An 18,807-nucleotide genomic window follows, 5' to 3' on the forward strand; every position below is an offset into this window, starting at 1 on the left:
TCTCTCCCTCTCCCTCTTCCTCCCTCTTTCCTTCCCCTTCCCCTTTACTCTCCTCTCCTCTTCTCTCTTCTTCTCTTCTTTTCTCTTCTCTCCTCTCCTGCTCCCTCTCCAAAGGAGGCTGAGCCACCTAGTTCTTCCTTCTCCCTCCATCTTAGATGTGGCATCCACCCACATCCAAACCAAACTGATAATATTTGTCATGTCTTTCTGACTCTTCCTTACCTAGAGAAAGAGTAATTTCTTAGTAGCATCTTTTCCCACCATTCAGTTAACCAGGAGTTTTAGACATTAGAAGTCAAGAGGCTCCTTAAAGAAAAACTATTTGAAGTTTTGCTGTCTCATGTCAGACTCTTATCTCCAATTAACACAAAGGGAAAAACCCCAAATATGCTAGAAGTAGGACTGTGGCTCAGTTGGTAGTGTCCTAGCCTTGAGCAAAAAATCTCAAGCACAGTGAGCAGCCCTGAGTTCAAAGCCCCAGGACAAGCACATTAAAAAAAAAAGTACAGTATTCAGTTAGCTCAAGAGCACACATATGGTTAAGAATTTTAGGTTTAGGTTTCTCAGATTTGGAGAGTATGAGAGGAGTTCATAGTAATGATGGTGGGTTGATCATAGGAAAATGAGAGATGGGGATTTGACAACATTTTTGGAAGGGACCTGTGTATATAAACATTGTCATCCTATGGTTTTTAAGTACAAGTATGGGATGCGAAGCATATTCATGAAGCCTTAAGTAGGGGTTCGTTGAGCAAAAGTCAGGTTAAGGAAACCTGGGATTCCACCTACAGGTGTCCCAGTTTGGTTAGCACATGGCTGAGGTCTTTCTACCTCTAGGGAGAAGTCCTAGCCACAAACTAATCAAAATTACCCCCAAGGAGGACAGCATGGGAGGTACTAGGGAGGAGACAGATCTCACGGGTGTCTCCTGGGGCATGACTAGGGGTGGGGTGGGTTTTAGTAATCCTTCCCTATAGCTAATCAGCCTCAAAATATTGCACCATTGCCAATTTAACCTCCAATTTAACCCAGAAACACTCCCATCAGCTTCAGGTCAATATTAATTTGGTTGTTCAATCAATCAAAAACCCTATATTGAGTTCCCACATCAAGAGCCATGGGGATGCAATGGTAAGTGCGAGGCTCAAGGAACTTCCTTCCAACCATCCTTAACTTTCCAATGCATGCATGTGAGAGCATGTGCGCACATACATATGCACATACATGCACGTGCACACACTCACACACACAGAGAGGACTTTTCAGGCAACCTAAGGCATAACTGGGTACATCATAGAAATTTTTCATGAAGCTAAAAAAAAAAGCCTTACAAAGAATAAAGAGAATAGCAAGCCACATTTATTACTTTTCTGCATGAGACACAATGATAGATGCTTTTAGAAATATTATCTCATTAAATCCCTATGAGGACATGGTATTTACAGGCAATAAATAACTTTCAAAAATCTGAGTATCTATCTTTCAACTCTAAGCAAATTATTCTCCACTTTAGTTTCTCTGTGAAGACTTCCCTGAATTTCTCCAGTCATAAAAAAAATAAAATGATTCTTCTTCTCGAGTCCCCAAATACCCACAAGTGGCTCTGCTCATGTGTAACTTTTGGGGGGGGGGCTTTACAGAGTTGTTTTCATGTCCCTTGAGAATAAGAAGATGTCATATTTATCTTTGCATCCCTGAGGTTGAATGAATATTTGCAAACCACTTATATGCTCAGAAAATATTTCAAATGGATTCACAATTTTTACTGGGCTGGGCCCTGTCCCCTTTCCCATCCGTAGCTCTATAATCCATTATTAAAGTGCTGAGAAACATGCTGTGCAAACAAGCTGGCCCATAGGCCAGAGCCCTGCTCACAGATCTATAAACAAGTTCCCCTGACGCCTTCTGACCTGGTCATCCTCACAGCACAGCAAGGATGCACCAGAAGTCCAGGTCTGGAGACAAGACTCCTGATTGCTGCCCGTTCACATCTGGCAGATTGAAAGACACTGAGCCAAGAAGGCTGGGGTTCTGCTTCCTCAGACATAGTCTAGAAAGGAGCACTAGCTCCAGCCCTTGGACCTGCGGAATCCCTGCCTGCTGGTGAAGGGTGCAACTGAAGGATGGCGGGAGGATGGCCTTCTGAGGCAGAGGGCCCCTTCAACTAGCTCTGGGTTATTGGCAGTAGTAAATGTGAACTAGATATAGTGAGTGATGTCTGTAAAGACAGAATACTTCCAAACTCTAGAGTGGATTCATGTGTATTAAAAAATGATTTAAAAAAAAAAGAACTTAATTTTAGAGACACGTCATATACATGTTTCAGTCAGTGCTCATACGCTATTTGAGCTTTAGTTTTCTCTTTGCTATGTTCTTTACTTATCCATCTCTAAGCATTGGAGGTCTCGACCTGGGTTAGGAGGAGGTGAGAGTGAGGATAAAAGGGAAAGCCTGCTCTTGTGCTAGGCAACCAGTTGCCATCCCTTCTTCCTGAATCAAGGATTTGAGCTTTTTCCTATTTCCTGTTCATCTTTTGTAGCCCTTCATTTACCCAGGATTGTCTCCTGGGAACCTCTCAAATCCTTCTTCTTGCTAAGTTAACTTCTTTAATCAAAACTAATGACCATTTGCCAGGCACTGGTGGCTTATGCCTGTAATCCTAATTACTCAGGAGGGGATCTGAGGATCATGGTTCAAAGCCAGCCCAGGCAGGAAAGCGTGTGAGACTCTTATCTCTAATCAGTCGCCAAAAGCAGCTGGAAGTGGAACTGTGGCTGAAGTGACAGAGCACTAGCCTTGGTTAAAAAAAACAAGGGACAGAGCCCAGGCCCTGAATTCAAGCCCCAGTACCAGTACAAAACTGAACCAACAACAACAACAAGAACCTATAACCATCTTTCTTCTAAATTCACCTCTATTTTCCCCCAATCTATTTTTTGCACAGCCATGAAAGTAAATTTACTAAGTGTAAGTTGACTAATGTTACTGTTTCTTTTACAAGTCCACAATGGCTTTCCACTTGTTTTAAGATGGATTCTAAAATAAATCCTTAGGTCCACATGAACCAGCCTGCACACCCACTTCTTGTTCACTCTGGTGAAACTGGCCTTCACTGGGACTCCTGGATACACTGAAGTCTTTCTCACACCCCAGGGCCTTTGCACATGCTTTTCTTTTTTGCTTTCTATCCCTCCCCTTCTTCTCCTTACATCCTCCAGGTCAGTCTGGTCTAGACTGGATCACAGCCTTGTTATTGGACCTCTCTTAGAATCCTGGCCAATGGCAAGTACTGTTCTTGCTCACTCACTACTGGGTCCTCATTGTCAAGGTCATAGCAGCCTGTTCATAGCTCCCCACTGTGAGCAAGTGGGGTGCATAGGGCAATTCACCATGATGGAATTCCAGCACCACCCATAGGCACCAGGCTACAGGCTTTGTTATGGTCGGTTCAGATCTCAAGGCTTACAGCTCAGCAATCAATCCTGTAAATTCTACAACCCTCTGTCAGTTTCTCTTTTTCCTATTTATTTTTGTTTAACTCATTCCATACAATGCCTGGTCTGGCTTTCAGACAGCAATTGACTTTGTGACAAATACTGGAGGAAAGGAAAAGATTTAAAACCTCTGTCACTATACTGTCACCTGATATTAGTTGTTTCCCTCCAACTAATACATGAGCACTGTTTTCCTTCTACTTCTTCTTATGGCTGATACATTTGAAGAATGCCTGTCTGTGACTCTCTTTCTCCCTTGCAAATTGTAATGCAACCTTTCCATGAGGAATTTTTTATTATGGACATAAAAAAGCCATGACTCTTATTGTCTGAAAACTTCTCATTAAGGTCCACCTTTCATCCAGTGTCATTCCTTCTTTCTGTTGCTAAATGTGTATATGTATTCTTTAGTTTTTCTCTCTGTCTTATGCATAAATATAATTCTCTTACTATTTCATGTGATTCCTCTAAGAAATATTTAGTATTCATTTCACATGTTTAATTTTTATTTATGACTACATATGGCATGTTAGTTATAGTTAAAGAAAAAGAAGACACAGAGGGAGGAAAGGAAAAAGAGAAAAAGACAGAAAGCAATTTTATTCTGCCAAGAGATGGTTTTCAAAAAGAAGAAATAAAGGCAGAGAAAGAGTGTTGTTTTAAAAATAAATAAATAAAAGTAGAATCAGGCACTGGGGGCTCATGCTTATAATTCTAACTACTCAAAAAACAGATCTGAAGACCAAGGTTCAAAGTCAGCCCAGCCAGACAAATCTAACAGATCTTATCTCCAATTAACCAGCAAAAATCTGGAAGTAGCTGGGAATATGGCCTAGTGGTAGAGTGCTTGTTTTGTATACATGGAGCCCTGGGTTCGATTCCTCAGCACCACATATATAGAAAAGGCCAGAAGCAGTGCTGTGGCTCAAGTGGCAGTGCTAGCCTTGAGCAAAAAGAACAGGCACAGTGCTCAGGCCCTAAGTTCAAGCCCCAGGACTGGCAAAAAAATCTTGAAAGTAAAGGCATGGCTCAAGTAGTAGAGCACCAGACTTCAGGGAAAGCGCCAAGTGAGAGTGTAAGACCCTGAGTTCAGGCCTCAGTACCAGCACACACACATACACACACACACACACACACACACACACACACACACAGAGAGAGAGAGAGAGAGAGAGAGAGAGAGAATTGGATAAATATGAAACTGAGGGAAAAACAAAGATGAAAAAGAAATCTGAAATAGTCCTTGGAGCTAAGTGAAGACAAAAACTCCTACCATCAGCTGACTTCCCAATCCCCATCCTCCATTCACCTGAGAGAAGATGACAGACCAAGAATACATCATAACCCCTCTCTCATTGGGCCAAACAGTCCACAGAGATGCCAGCCTAGAGGTAGATTCATGCTCTTATCTGCCTAAAGGAATCTCTCTGATAAACAAATCAGACATCATTTTTCATTAGTTATATTTTAAATATATTATTTGGCCCATATAAAACATCATGTATTCCTATATATTAATTGTAAAGCAAAATAATATGATCAGTACTTGAGGATCCACCGCTCAGCCTCCACACTGAAACATCAGTAATAACTTCTGTCAACCTGAGTTCCTTCACAGTCCCATTCCCTCACTGCTTCTGCCCCACCTGAGATAGCCATTATCTTACATGGTATGCTCAGTGATCCATTACATACAAATACAGCTCACACGATTTCCTTACAATATATGAGGGCTTTCAAAGCTCATTTGAGCTCATTATAAACTGGAATTTTGAAAGCCAAAAACATTTTCCATCAGTATGCAAGAAATGCACAGCCATTCCTTAGCTCACAGGGCATGTGATACCTGGGCTCATCGCCCTTAAATTGGGGGTAGGAAGTAGAAAATGAAGGCTGTGCTCAGTGGTGTGCACTTCTGGAAAAGGAAGTGCTGACATTCGTCACCAATTCTATTCATAGAATGTCAAATGGATAAATGTGGCAAAAGGGAACGTGGAAGCACTTTGAAAGTGTTTTCTGTGGACATGGAAAATCAATCAGTCTGCCGATAGAGTAAGCTGGAGTCTTAATGCTGTGTCAACCTTCTTGCTATGATTATTACTAAGTATGTACTAAGAAAAATCCTAAAAACACAACGTTTTCTGATTCCACGCTCTGGGCTGAAAACATTTGTGTGTGTGTGTGTGTGTGTGTGTGTGTGTGTGTGTGTGTGTGTGTGTGTGTGTTGTTAGATTTATTTTGTCATCATGGTAATGCAAACTACTTGGGAGACAAATAGAGGAGGATCATGGTTTGAGGTCAGCCTGGGCAAAAAACAATCCATGAGACCTTATATTGACAAATAAGTGCTAGGCATACTGGGTAGACAATTTGAGTCCTACCTGCTCAGAAGGTAAAATAAGGAGAATCACAGTCTGACTTCAGCTCCAGGCAAAAATACATGACCCTATTTGAAAAACAAAAAATTTCTTTGTTTCAGACCCTATCAGAAACAAAATTGGGCTGGTAGTGTTGTTCAAGTGGTAGAGCATTTGTCTACCAAGAAAGTAGTTCCAAGTTCAAACCCCAGTACTGCCACAAAAGAAGAAAAAGAAGGGAGGAGGGGGAGGGGGAGGGGGAGGGGGAGGGGGAGGGGGAGGGGGAGGGGGAGGGGGAGGAGGAGGAGGAGGAGGAGGAGGAGGAGGAGGAGGAGGAGGAGGAGGAGGAGGAGGAGGAGGAGGAGGAGGAGGAAAAGAGAGATTGGGCTGGGATTATGGCCTACTGGTAAAGTGCTTGCCTCACATACATGAAGCCCTAGGTTCGATTCCTTAACACCACATAAATAGAAAAAGCCAGAAGTGGTGCTGGGGCTCAAGTGGTAGAGTGCTATTCTTGAGCAAAAAGAAGCCAGGGACAGTGCTCAGGCCCTGAGTTCAAGCCCCAGGAATGGCAATAATATACATATATATGTGAGTTTTATTATTATTATTAGGAAAAAATTATAAACATTTCTTTTTTATGAGTTTATTATTTTTATTAAGATGTGCTTGAAGTACAAGAAAGTTTCATTGTGATATTTACATACATACATACACATACAAACAATATACTTTGTACCAATATACCCCCTCCACTACATTCCCATTCTTCCTCCCTTTGTCAAAGTATTTGATTGGTTTCATTATGCTGTATTCATAGATAATAAGGTAGGTAGGTAGAAAGATAGATAGATAGTTGATAAATGATATAGATAAATGAGAGAAAGATAACATACTTCAATACTCTTTACCTCAGTTTCCCCTCCCCCTCCCACTGATTCCCCTCTCAGACAGTTCTCCTTTTACATTCATGTCCCATTACCATCATCATCATCACCATCACCATGATTATCATCACCATCACCATAACCATCCTCCTCCTAGCTCACCCTCACACACATAAGTGAGAATAGGAGACAATTGGCTATTTGAGCCTAGAATGTCTCATTCAATGCCATAGTGAAAAGCAAACTGCTTTCAAGTTCACAAATATGAGAGTGTACAATTCAACATTATCCCTTCAGAGTAATGAAGATTATATATGTTGATTTCTCTGTGATACTTTTAAGCTCCACATAATTATTGAGAATTAAACATAATAAATATTTTCTTTTCCTGAATGTGAATGACTTGCTACAGTGTGACACAAAGATCACAGCCATGCCTACAGGCAAACTTAAGAACAAGCCTCTGTAGCTTTTTCAGATTTCTTAAATAAAACCAGATTCTTGGGGACCCCTTTCAGTTTTACATGACTTTGCTTTTCTGCTTGAGAAGAAATATTCTTTATAATAAGAGAGGAAGAAAGAAAGAAAGAGAGAGAGAGAGGGAGGGAGGGAGGAAGGGAGGGAGGGAGGGAGGGAGAAAGGAAGGAAGAAAGGAAGGAAGGAAGGAAGGAAGGAAGGAAGGAAGGAAGGAAGGAAGGAAGGAAGGAAGGAGAAAGACAAGTATTTATGGTAAGACTGAAATGAAAGATGAGGAAAGAAGAACAACTTGAGAGTTGGAATTCAAGAAGTATAGGTGTGTTCAGCTTTTGTGTCTTTTAATTACACTGATAATTGTAGGAACCAGGCATTAAATCACAGAGACTCCCCATATTATATTTAAGAGTCTCTTCTAGCTTGCATATCCCTGAACATCCTGCTTTTTAGCTGCCTTGTGTCCTTATCTAATATGACTTCCCAAGTACTGTACAGGCATTGAAGGCAAATCCTGTTTGCTCTCATGAGTTACCACTTGAAAGTTTGTGACTTGAATTGTAGCTGTGAACATTCTGAATCCATTTTCACATCTATAAAATAGAAAATAATTCCTAACCAGAGGAAGGATTATACCATGCCAGGGCAATAAGAGCCAACTTAACCATTAAGGTTATCAAATATTTGAAACTTTTGTTACTTTTTAAAAGGCATGTTGGACTGGTTATGTTCCTCAAGTGGCTGGTTGCCTGCCTAGCAAACGCAAGGCACTGAGTTCAAACCCCAGTACATCTAAAAAGAGAAAAGATAAAAAATTATAAATCAATGAGGCATAAGCCCCATTGGAGTGTGATAGAGTTTGGGTTTTTTTTACTTTGTTGTGTCATTTTTTTCTTTTCCTTTTGTTTTGTTTGTTCGTTTATCTGTTTGGGGGAGTGTAAGGAGAAACACAGAAATGGAGGGACAAAGGGTGAACAAATGTAGCAATGGTACTCACTGAACATTCTACAACTTGTAGGCGGGGATGGGAGGGAAAAGCTGGAAGAGAGTGAGAGAAGGAGTGGCATTGTTCAAAAAGAAATGTAGTCTTTATCTGGCTTATGTAACTGTAACTTCTTTGTACATCACTTTTACAATAGCAAATTAAAAAAACAATACAATACAGAGACAATAACCAAATAAGAGCAAATCAAACGAAAACATTTTTCCAGTGACATAGATGATTAGCATTGATTAAACATATTACATTTTAAATATTAGACTATATTTAATAGCTATTTTTGATAACTTAAAATTAATTTGAATAAGCAGTTGAGTATTCAGGGGAAATCTGGAGCTATGTGTGTGGCAAAGAGGCTTTGGGATTTTGTTATAATTTACACAAATCACTATATAGTTTTAGGCAGCTGATGTTCTAAATGATCATACAAGAAAAGAACCAAAGATCATCAGGAGGTATGCTTGCCCTGAGAGCTGAAAGCAGAGATGTAGTTGATATCTTTAGCATGAAGAGTAGGCCAGTAGATAGTATTTCACTAGATTCCAGAATTAGAGGTAGGGTATGGGAAAACAAGAAATTTTCTACATGGTGCGCTACAAACACCAAATTCATTAACCTACAGTTGATGGTAAGAGCTTACACGACAGAAATGCACATGGAAATTTTTACATTTGTATCAAATACAAAACCAGAATGCCATAATAGCAAATACAACAGAAATTGGTCCCTAAGCTTTTGTAAGCTCAGATTGGGTTGAATATTTATTGAATGTTGAATATTTATTAATCAAATGCAAATGGAACATAGAATTGCTAAAATATATTCTTTTGCAATTTGAATTATTCTTTTCAACTGTACAATATGGGGGATGACCAAGAATTAGCACCCCAGTGTTTGCCTTTCTGGCTCTCTGATCACACCTGAGAATCCTGGGAGGTCTTTTGTCTCCCTCTCTCTATTTATTAGTTCCAGTGACCATATTCAGAGATTGTCTTGTTTGGACAAGCCTGAGGACTAGAAACCTCCCATTCTTAACTTAAACAGAAACAATGATCCAGCATGGAAGTAAAGGTAACAAAGTGATAGGAAACATGAATCTGAAAGTTTCATTTGTGTGAAACTGTGATTTATTTCTGTGCTGCTCTGGCTCCCCACTACTTGCCCCTCCCCCAGCGGGTTAGTGGAAAAGGCCACGTGAGACAGTGCCCACTTCCTTATCGTCCACCCTGAGGGAGCCCTCCACTGGGGGGAACATGCTGTTCAGGGCCTAACGTGGTTTCTGGCCTAGGTCTTTGTCACGCTTTGTTGGAACACCTGAGTGACGTTCCCTTCCTGACTCTACCTCTGTCTTCTCCCCAGGACTACTGGCTCTCTCTCCTCTACAAGCGCCTGATTGGCCCCAAGGTCCTGGCAGTACATGTGGCTGGACTCCAGCGGAAGCCGCGGCCGGGTCGAGTCATCCGAGACAAACTGAGGATTTATGCCCACTGCACAAACCACCACAAGTAAGTCTTCATCAAGAAGGAACCGCAAGGCCACCCTGATGGGCGCCCCACTTGGAATTCCACACCCCTTACAATTCCTTCATGCCTTAACCTCTATTTAATAACCTCCCTTGAAAACTGCCCCTCCTTTTGTTGTTGTTGTTGTTGTTGTTGTTGTTGTTGTTGTTGTTGTTGTTTTGGCCATACTGGAGTTTGAACTCAGGGCTTTGTACTTGTTAGGCAGTGCTCTATGGCTTGAGCCACACTCCGAGCTCTGAAAGCAGCCTGTGGAATCACCACTCTCTCCTCAGGTTCTGATAAATAACTTTTTTTTCTCCCTTCTCAGGATTCATTTGTAAAATGGTTCTTAAAGGACAGGCTATTTGTTCATTTACTTACTCATCCAACAAATTTTTATTGGGCATTTTCTCTGTGCCAGTTGACGTAATGCCTGCAAGGATTTTTTTTTTCTTTTTTGGTTTTGTTGGCTTGTGCCTGAGCCAAGACAACAGGCCAAGTCTCACCCAGGAGGCACAAGCAAAGCTTGAGGAACTAACTCCATTTCAAAGATGCATGCTACAGCTACACCCTGAGAGCTCTAGTCCTGGGCTGTTGCACTCAAACCATTGGCCCCTCACTAAGAAAGTCCAAGGATGATCAGTCACGCCAGCTGAAGAGCCATTGTCAGGTTTTCAAACATCCTTGCTACTTTAAGTGTGAGGAGGCCAAAGGAAGTATAGGCTGGGAAGAAAACAGACAATCCACTATTCACCTTTCTCTTTTTGACCTGAAGCACTGTTTGTCATTAGAATTGTCTTTAACAACATCAGGAGCAACAACCCCCAAAAATGAATTATTAGTAAATGAAGTTTGGCAGATTAAAAAACAACCACCAAGTCTACCAGGGAAAATTTTTAAAACTGGGTACAACACAAAACCTACCTGGCCCCACTAGATACTTTTTCTTACATCACTTCCTATTCAGGACGGAAGTTGCCTTAGAAAATTTTTTCTCTTACTGCAAGAGAAAACCTGGGGGGGGGGGGCGGGAAACAGGGAGGATGCCAGCCCCCCGACCCCCATCTATCAGAGCTGATCAGGAGGAGAAGAAACACAAAAATGCTGCCATGCTCAGATTACACCAAATGCTCCTTTCTCTGTCCTGGATAAGACCGGAGCCAAGCTGGTTCATTCTACATGATAAGATTTTTCAAAGACTCCCTCTGAGCAGAGGGGGGCCATGGGCCAGTTGTCTTGCCTGTAGATACAAGTGCCTATTGTAGGGGAGGGGAGGCTGGCTTGGGTAGAGGCCAGAGGCTTTCAACATCCTTTTTGCTCAGCAGGAAGCTCAATCCCTTCCCTGACAGACAGTGACTGTTTTATGGTTTGATTATTATCTGAGCACCACACAAGGCAACATTGTCTTCCTTGTCTCTGCCCTGAGGCATCCACCCAAAAGGTGGACCTCAGCTTCTAAAGAGAAAAATTGCTGTTGGCACCTTCTCTCAGGGTTGGAACACAATGTCTGTGAGCTTTCTACTACAGTCTGGAGACACAGGAGAAAAATATTCATTGCTGTACATGCTGAGCAGAATTTGAGAGTCCTCCCCAGAGGACTCATCCCAGTGCTGGTTGTGAGGTTCTTTGACATTGTCATGGGAAGTCCTCACTAATATTCTGAGAAAGCCATTGTCTCACTCATTTTTTAGGTCTAGTAGAATGACTGCCATGGAGATAGTCTGTAAACATTTGAGAGATGAATGACTGAGTGAAAGCAGAAGTTGGGCATAAAGATGTCCCGCTGGCTTATAGTTATTCTCTCTTGGTTCCATCCACCAGACACGAGGGAATAGGCATTCTACCATCCACTATCATGAGATCTTAAACTAAAGCAGGGTAGGTAGAGAAGATTGAAGATAGAAAGCGTTAAAAGGTCCAAACTCAGGAAGGAAAACAAAACAAAATTAAACCTGAAAAATCAGCAAGCAATCCTCCCATCACTTCCTTTTACCAGTTAAGGGATCAATAGATCTTAAGAAGTGGAGTGTGACTCAAGTGGTAGAGGGCCAGCCTTGAGTGGAAAAAGCCAAGGAAGAGCTTGGGGCCCTGAGTTCAAACCCCGGTGTCAACCCCTCATCCCATCCCATTCCACCCCCACCCTAAATACAGAAAAGAAATCAATGGACGTTAAAGAAGACACAGAGCCAAGGGCAAGTCTGCCTCCTTAGAGATGCGAAGCTGCAAAACCATGGGAATAGGTAAACAGAAAACTGGTCAAGTCTGGCAAACAAAATCTTGAAATACATACCTATTACACTGTCCTTTAAGCCTGCATAAACCACATCCCTGTGTGTCCAGTCATTAGAACCATCTTAGTCATGTTTTGGGTAATAAGCCCACCCCAAACGCTATCAGCTCAATGCTTGGAAACCTAGCAAAACAGTTCTGGGACATGACTACATGTAGTCGTCCAGCTCAGAAAGTATAAAGATTCCCAAGCAAGAAACACCCTGCTGAGTCTTCCTCAGCCCCACTTCCTGCATGGGAAACAGCATGTTGTTCTCTCCTCATTTCTTATCCCTCCCTGCGTTACCCTAGTTTACTAAAATAACTCTTTGCTAAAATTTCACCTTGAGCGACTCTCCCTTTTATGGACTCACCCCAAATGCCTCTTGACTGTGGATCTCACATTCCTATGAATTGCTTGGAAATGGAGAAGCTGAAGGACTGTACTCCCTGCCTGTCATCCTTCCCTTATTCCAGTAACAAAGCAGGTCACTAACATCATCAGGGTTTGAGCCCCCTCTTCACATCAGCAGCTCTCTCCTGCTCTCTCTCTCTCTCTCTCTCTCTCTCTCTCTCTCTCTCTCTCTCTCTCTCTCAGAATCTGCAGAACCTCTCTAGGGTTCCTTGTTTCAAACTCTCTTCTCCATTCAAAGGAAAGAAAGATTTTCATAATCCATGTCACACATGAACCTAACAAGAAAAATGGTTCTCATTAGATCTGTAAAGAAAGCCCGCAATGGATACACGCAGCATCCCAAGATTGCCAGTCTCCTTCCTGCGGCGGGGCTCAGGTGCCCTGATAGGTGGGTGAAAAGACAGAAGCATCTGCCTCCGCCCTGTGCCCATGTCTGTGCCTCATATCATCTCCCACCGCAGCCATAAGGAAGCGCTGCTGATTTATTTAAGTTATTGATGGCCAAAGAGGCCAAGTCACAGAATCATCTCCATGTAGGAATATCAGGGTCATACCAATTGGACCTGGCCAGTAGTTTGAAAATAAATGTCTTAGATCAAAACAGAGACTGGTGAGAAAGTATAAAACGAGTCAAAGAAAGTAACCATTAAAATATCGACTCCAGTTGCCAGGGGCTGGTGTGACCTCACACCTGTAATCCTAGCTACTCAGGAGGATCTGAAGATCATAGTTCAAGCCAGCCTAAACAGGAAACTCCATGAGACCCTGATCTCTAAGTCCCAAAAAGCCAGAAATGGAGCTGTAGTTCAAAGTGGGAGAGCACTAACCTGGAGCACCAAAATACTCAGGGACTGTGTCCAGGACCCAAGTTCAAGCCCTAACACACAAAGAAAGAAAGGAAGAAAGGAAGGAAGAAAGGAAGGAAGGAAGAAAGGAAGGAAGGGAGGGAGGGAGGGAGGGAGGGAGGGAGGGAGGGAGGGAGGGAGGGAGGGAGGGAGGGAGGGAGAGAGAGAGAGAGAAAGGAAGGAAGGAAGGAAGAAGGAAGGAAGGAAGGAAGGAAGGAAGGAAGGAAGGAAGGAAGGAAGGAAGGAAGGAAGGAAGGAAGGAAGGAAGGAAGGGAGGAAGGAAGGAAGGAAAGAAGGAAAGAAGGAAAGAAGGAAGGAAGGAAAGAAAACATCAGCTGGGGATATGGCCTAGTGGCAAGAGAGCTTGCCTCGTATACATGAGGCCCTGGGTTCAATTCCCTAGCACCACATATACAGCTGTGGCTCAAGTGGCAGAGTGCTAGCCTTGAGCAAAAAGAAGCCAGGGACAGTGCTCAGGCCCTGAGTCCAAGGACCAGGACTGGCCAAAAGAAAAAGAAAAAGAAAACATCAATGCCTTTGCTTATTTAGGAAGTACGGATACTAAAATTGGGTTGACACAGAGAAGATCAACACAGCCCCTGCACAGGGTGATATGTACATTCTTGAACCATTTTCCATATTCAAAAACAAAGGAACATCTAGACACTGGTGGCTCATGACTATAATCCTAGCTACTCTGGAAGCAGTGATCTGAGGATTGTGGTTTGAAGCCAGCTCATGCAGAATGTCCATGAGACTCTTATCTCTAAATAACCAGCAAATGCCAGAAGTGGAGGCATGGCTCAGGTGGTAGAGTGACATCCTTGAGTAAAAAAGACTGCAAGATCACAGAGGCTCTGAGTTCAAGCCCCAGTACTAGCACAAAAATCAAAATCAAAAATGAACATCAGCTCCTGCACCCAGTATGTATTGAACACGTGCTATGTAACAAGCTGCTTGCCAGATATCTGTTTTTATATTACATCATCTTCTTGAATTCCCAAGATTCTATATCACACCTATGTGCAAATAACATGAATGATGCAAACAATTTTTGTTCATTTGGAGAGAATTCTTACAGGTCATTTAGCCTGGTTTTCTATCAAACACAGATCACTGTGTTCGAACAAGTCTCCCTGAAAAATCACTTCACAGTCTCTCATAGTAGCCTTTTTATTGTGGGTCATTTCCAACCTAGAAGAGCCTAGGTTCTGGCGATTAGTTTAAGGGAAAGTGTTAGGTCCTCAGACCAGGAGCAGCAGGTACTTCTCTGCTTTCTGTTCTGGAGCTAACCAGTTATGATGGTGGAAGACTTAAGAGTTCTCACCTATCTAGTCCAGAGAGCAATAAACTGAACTTTGATGCTGAGATAATGTATAACACCAGGGTGGAGCTGAAGTCTTTTGCCACATTCAGAACCAGTAGGAACCTGGTTTGTGTTGAAACAAAATGGAGCTATGTAGGGTTCAAGTTCATTTATTATTGGCAAAACATGACTTCCTGTTTTTCAGGAGAAGTTATTTTTTTAAGGCTCATAAAAATGGTTCCTGAGGCTTCTTGGACATCAAATGGCTCTTACAAAACAATATTTTGATGAGTTAAGTGTAAATGAATCAGAAACATGTGGATTAAATTTCCCTTAAAATACACAGGGGCTTTGAAATTAAGAGGGAGGGGGGGGAAAAACACATTTGGCAAAACAGAGCCTGACTTTTACCAAACTCCAACCCTTTGAATTCGATTATGGAGACAATGGACCAACTGAATTTCAAGCACTTTGACTTTCACTGGAATTGGTCATGAACTGCACCATACCATCCTCCCTCTCTTTTCCCAGACTCCTGGTTCCACTGGAGGAGATGTTTCTAAAACATGACTGTTTTCTCTCTGGAACTCAAGATGCACCTTGCATATCTATCTCCCACCTCTCACAGTTAGGGTATTCCCATTCCAGCCTCTTTGCTCTGACTCACTTCCTCCTCCCATGACAACAGAGAGAAGATGTCAAGCAGGAAAAGAACAGCTAGAAAAGATGAACTCCAGATACATGGATTGGCAGCTGGTGAGAAAGTCTCACCACGAAGGAGACATAGATGAAGACAGCAGGACAGCTTCATTCCACCGAGGGGCCTTCAGGAAGATAACCAAAAGCCACAAGGACTTGACCCCACCAAGAGTCAAAAGTGGCTGACCCAGTCTTCAAAAACCATTTTCTAAGGGAATAGATATTCCTCCAAGAGTACTTTTCTGTGGACAGAGAATCGACATTCTTCTGGAATCTGGATGCTCCACACAGTACGCTCAGGTTGATGCTGAGAACCCCAGCCAAGAATGTGTCTTCCCAGCCAAAGGCCTCTGCTTCATGTCCTTACCCATCTGCCAAGCAGGGCAGGGGGAATGGTGAACGCAGCCTTCAGTGCCAATTTGTACCTGAGGAGGCTCCGTGAGTTCCCGGAGAGGCTGTAAGCCCTGGTCCCCAGGGCTGTCCTGGTTTGTCTCCCCCAAGGAGAATTGAGTCAATGGAAATCAGACTACTGCCAAACAGCTTGGAAGGCTGGCTTTCCCCATAGCAATGCGGTGACTTCAGGTCTCTCTCCCACCTAATACTTCCCAACATCCCACCCTTCTCTCCCGAGTCTCCACAGACTCATTCTGCCCCAGTTCTGTGGAGGAGGAAGAAACTCATAAATGCAAGCACATGGCGCTCTCTCTCTCTCTCTCTCTCTCTGTCTGTCTCTTTCTGTCCCTGTCTTTCTGTCTGTCTGTCTGTCTCTGTCTCTGTCTCTGTTCTGTCTCTGTCTCTGTCTCTCTCTCTCTCTCACTCTCTCTCTCTTTCTCCTCCACAACTGGCCTTTGAAAATGTGTGATATGGTCATCTCCAACAGATTACTGCAGTTTGGCAAAATGGGCACCTGCTATGCCTATTTAGTTCACATATGGAAGCTGAGAGTACCCATATATAATGATGTCCTTCTCCATTGCACAGAGAGCCAAGCTAGGCTGAAGGCCCACCCATGGAGTCTACTTGGTGCTTTACTGCAATGATGATCGGCACCAACACAGGCCACCAGCATCTTTCTTCAGAGCTCTGGTGACACAAATCTTCTCGAATCCATTGCTATCCTCTTCTGCCTCATTTGGCTACAAAAGAAAATTCATATGCTGCAGGGGACCCAAAGGGGCAGCATAGGGGAGTCCATTAATCCTTTATCAGAACAGAAACGCAGATGTCCAAAAGCTTTGAACACAATAAGGAAACCTCCCGCAGACAGGAGAAGAACCATCTGACCCACAACCAGTAGGGTGGGAGTCCCTTCTTCATGGGTGGCGCTACAAAACTAGTTCGAACCCATCACATTGGCCAACTGAACGGGAATCTCTTTCGGGAAGAGCTCTGGAAATTGTGCTTCTCTTTTAAAATCCCATGGCTGTTCAACTCTTAATTAGCACCTTTAGAAGCAGGGTTGAGTGACTCAGGGTTCAAGGAGTACTGTCTGCAAGGAGTGATGTTTTCCTCTGGGCAAAGTTGACTTGGACTTTCTCCGAATCTCTCCTTTGAAGGTTGGGCTGGGTCATTTTTTTCTGTTTCCTCTCATTAACTCATCCAGATGGGGCCCTCAGGGACCCTTTAGAAACAAAGTCTTTCCTACAGAGTGAAGGAAATCATTATAGTTTTGTGGAGACACACTGCAAAAGTTCTTGCATGTAGGCATATAGTTCTCCCAGGGTTCTGGAACATCCTGTGCTGCTTTTAAATGGTTCCAAAATGGTAATGCATGTTATGCTTTGAGGTAACACAGCCAAAGCAGGAATCAAAAAGAAAAAAACCTGATAAATAAATGTGGCTCCAAAAACTGATCTGCATCAGAATACACTGCCATCAAACTGAAAATAGCCAAAGGAAATGGGGATATTTTGTAATACGTGCATGCAAAGGATTGCTGTCTTTCATAAATAAATAGTTTTTATAAATCAATTAAAACTAGGCAAAGGATAGGAATAGTTTTTTTACAAAAGAGTCAATGAAACGAGGTGGGCAAATGAAAAATGCTGTATCCTAATGTGAATTGAAAAAAAGCACATAAATGAATATGACATTCATATCCCGTATTTACTTCTGAGGTTGATAGAGTATTTTAAAAGATTAGTACCTGATATTCTTGAAGGTACAAGGCTATGAGTGTAATCATACAAGGCTGGTGGAGGCAAGTGGCTAGAAACTTTCTAGAGAGTTAATATTAATATTTTAAAATGTTTATGCCAGGATAATTACACCATGATAACAAAGAATTGCTCAAATTCCATAGCATCTAAAAAAAAAAAGAACTTATTTCTCATGCACACTACTTGTCTAACTGGACTCAGCTGAAGCTCTACTCTGCATCATTTTTTTATTTCAGCACTCAATAGCATAGCCCCCACCAAAAACATTGTCAGACCACGTGTGGTGTTATATACCGGGGAGAAGCTAAGGCAGGAAGACTTCAAGTTTGAGGCTTGTCTCTGGAGGAGGGGGGGAGAGGCAATAACAAACAACAGAAAATAAATCATCAGTCTCCTAGCAGAGGGAAATGAAACATGGCAAAGCATGGGGTGATTCCTAAAGCTTCTCCCCAGAGGTCTTAACATTCCCGCCCACATTTCATTGGATAAGGAAAATCATGGGACCATTTTGGGGTTCATCAGAGCAGGGATGTCAGATCTTCTCACAGAGAGGGGTAAGGCATCATACAATTTACATTCCCCTTGACATAACGGCTCCAACTTCTAGGTCTTTATTCATCAAAAATAATCATCATGGGGCTGGGGATATGGCGTAGTGGCAAGAGTGCTTGCCTTGTATACATGAGGCCCTGGGTTCGATTCCCCAGCACCACATATACAGAAAACGGCCAGAAGTGGCGCTGTGGCTCAAGTGGCAGAGTGCTAGCCTTGAGCAAGAAGAAGCCAGGGACACTGCTCAGGCCCTGAGTCCAAGGCCCAGGACTGGCCAAAAAAAATATATATATATAATAAATAAAATAATAATAATAATAATCATGTAAAATGGGCATAGTGATACCCGCCTGAAATCTGAGGGGGCTTAGACAGAGGATCACAAGTTCAAGGTCAACCTTGGCTGTATAGTGATATCCTGCCTCAAGAAAAGAATGTAGGCTGGGAATATAGCCTAGTGACAAGAGTGCTTGTCTTGTATACATGAAGCCCTAGGTTTGATTCCTCAGCACCACATATATAGAAATGCAGAAGTGGCGCTGTGGCTCAAGTTGGCAGAGTGCTAAGCCTTGAGCAAAAAGAAGCCATGGACAGTGCTCAGGCCCTGAGTTCAAGTCCCAGGGCTGGCAAAAAATGTAAAAACCATAAAGTGAAAAAAGTGTTTATGTACAATGAGACCTTTCATAACAATCGACAATGGCAAAAAAAAAAAAAGGTAAAACAACATGATTCTGCACAAGTTGAGGATTAGCTACACAAATGCTATACTTCCACAACTGAAAAATTCAGCCTTCCTCTTGAAGTCAGAGAATGTATAACAATATGAAGATATGTTTAAGATGCTCATTAATG

General features: G+C 42.5%; 1 protein-coding gene and 1 non-coding gene across 3 annotated transcripts in view; both read left to right on the plus strand.

Annotated features, from left to right (window-relative positions):
* Nucleotides 1-18,807, plus strand: part of Hpse2 (heparanase 2 (inactive)) — a 436,035-nt gene that overhangs the window by 394,344 nt on the left and 22,884 nt on the right. For both annotated transcript variants that reach the window (XM_048338506.1, XM_048338507.1), the window contains one exon: nt 9,569-9,714. In XM_048338506.1, the coding sequence (XP_048194463.1) occupies nt 9,569-9,714 (146 nt within the window). The remainder of the gene's footprint in view (nt 1-9,568; nt 9,715-18,807) is intronic.
* LOC125347414 lies at nt 13,781-13,882 on the plus strand. Its single transcript, XR_007210199.1, has one exon. It is a non-coding gene; the product is annotated as a U6 spliceosomal RNA (small nuclear RNA).

The sequence above is a fragment of the Perognathus longimembris genome, chromosome 2 (assembly GCF_023159225.1).
Source record: "Perognathus longimembris pacificus isolate PPM17 chromosome 2, ASM2315922v1, whole genome shotgun sequence".
Taxonomy (NCBI): Eukaryota; Metazoa; Chordata; class Mammalia; order Rodentia; family Heteromyidae; genus Perognathus; species Perognathus longimembris.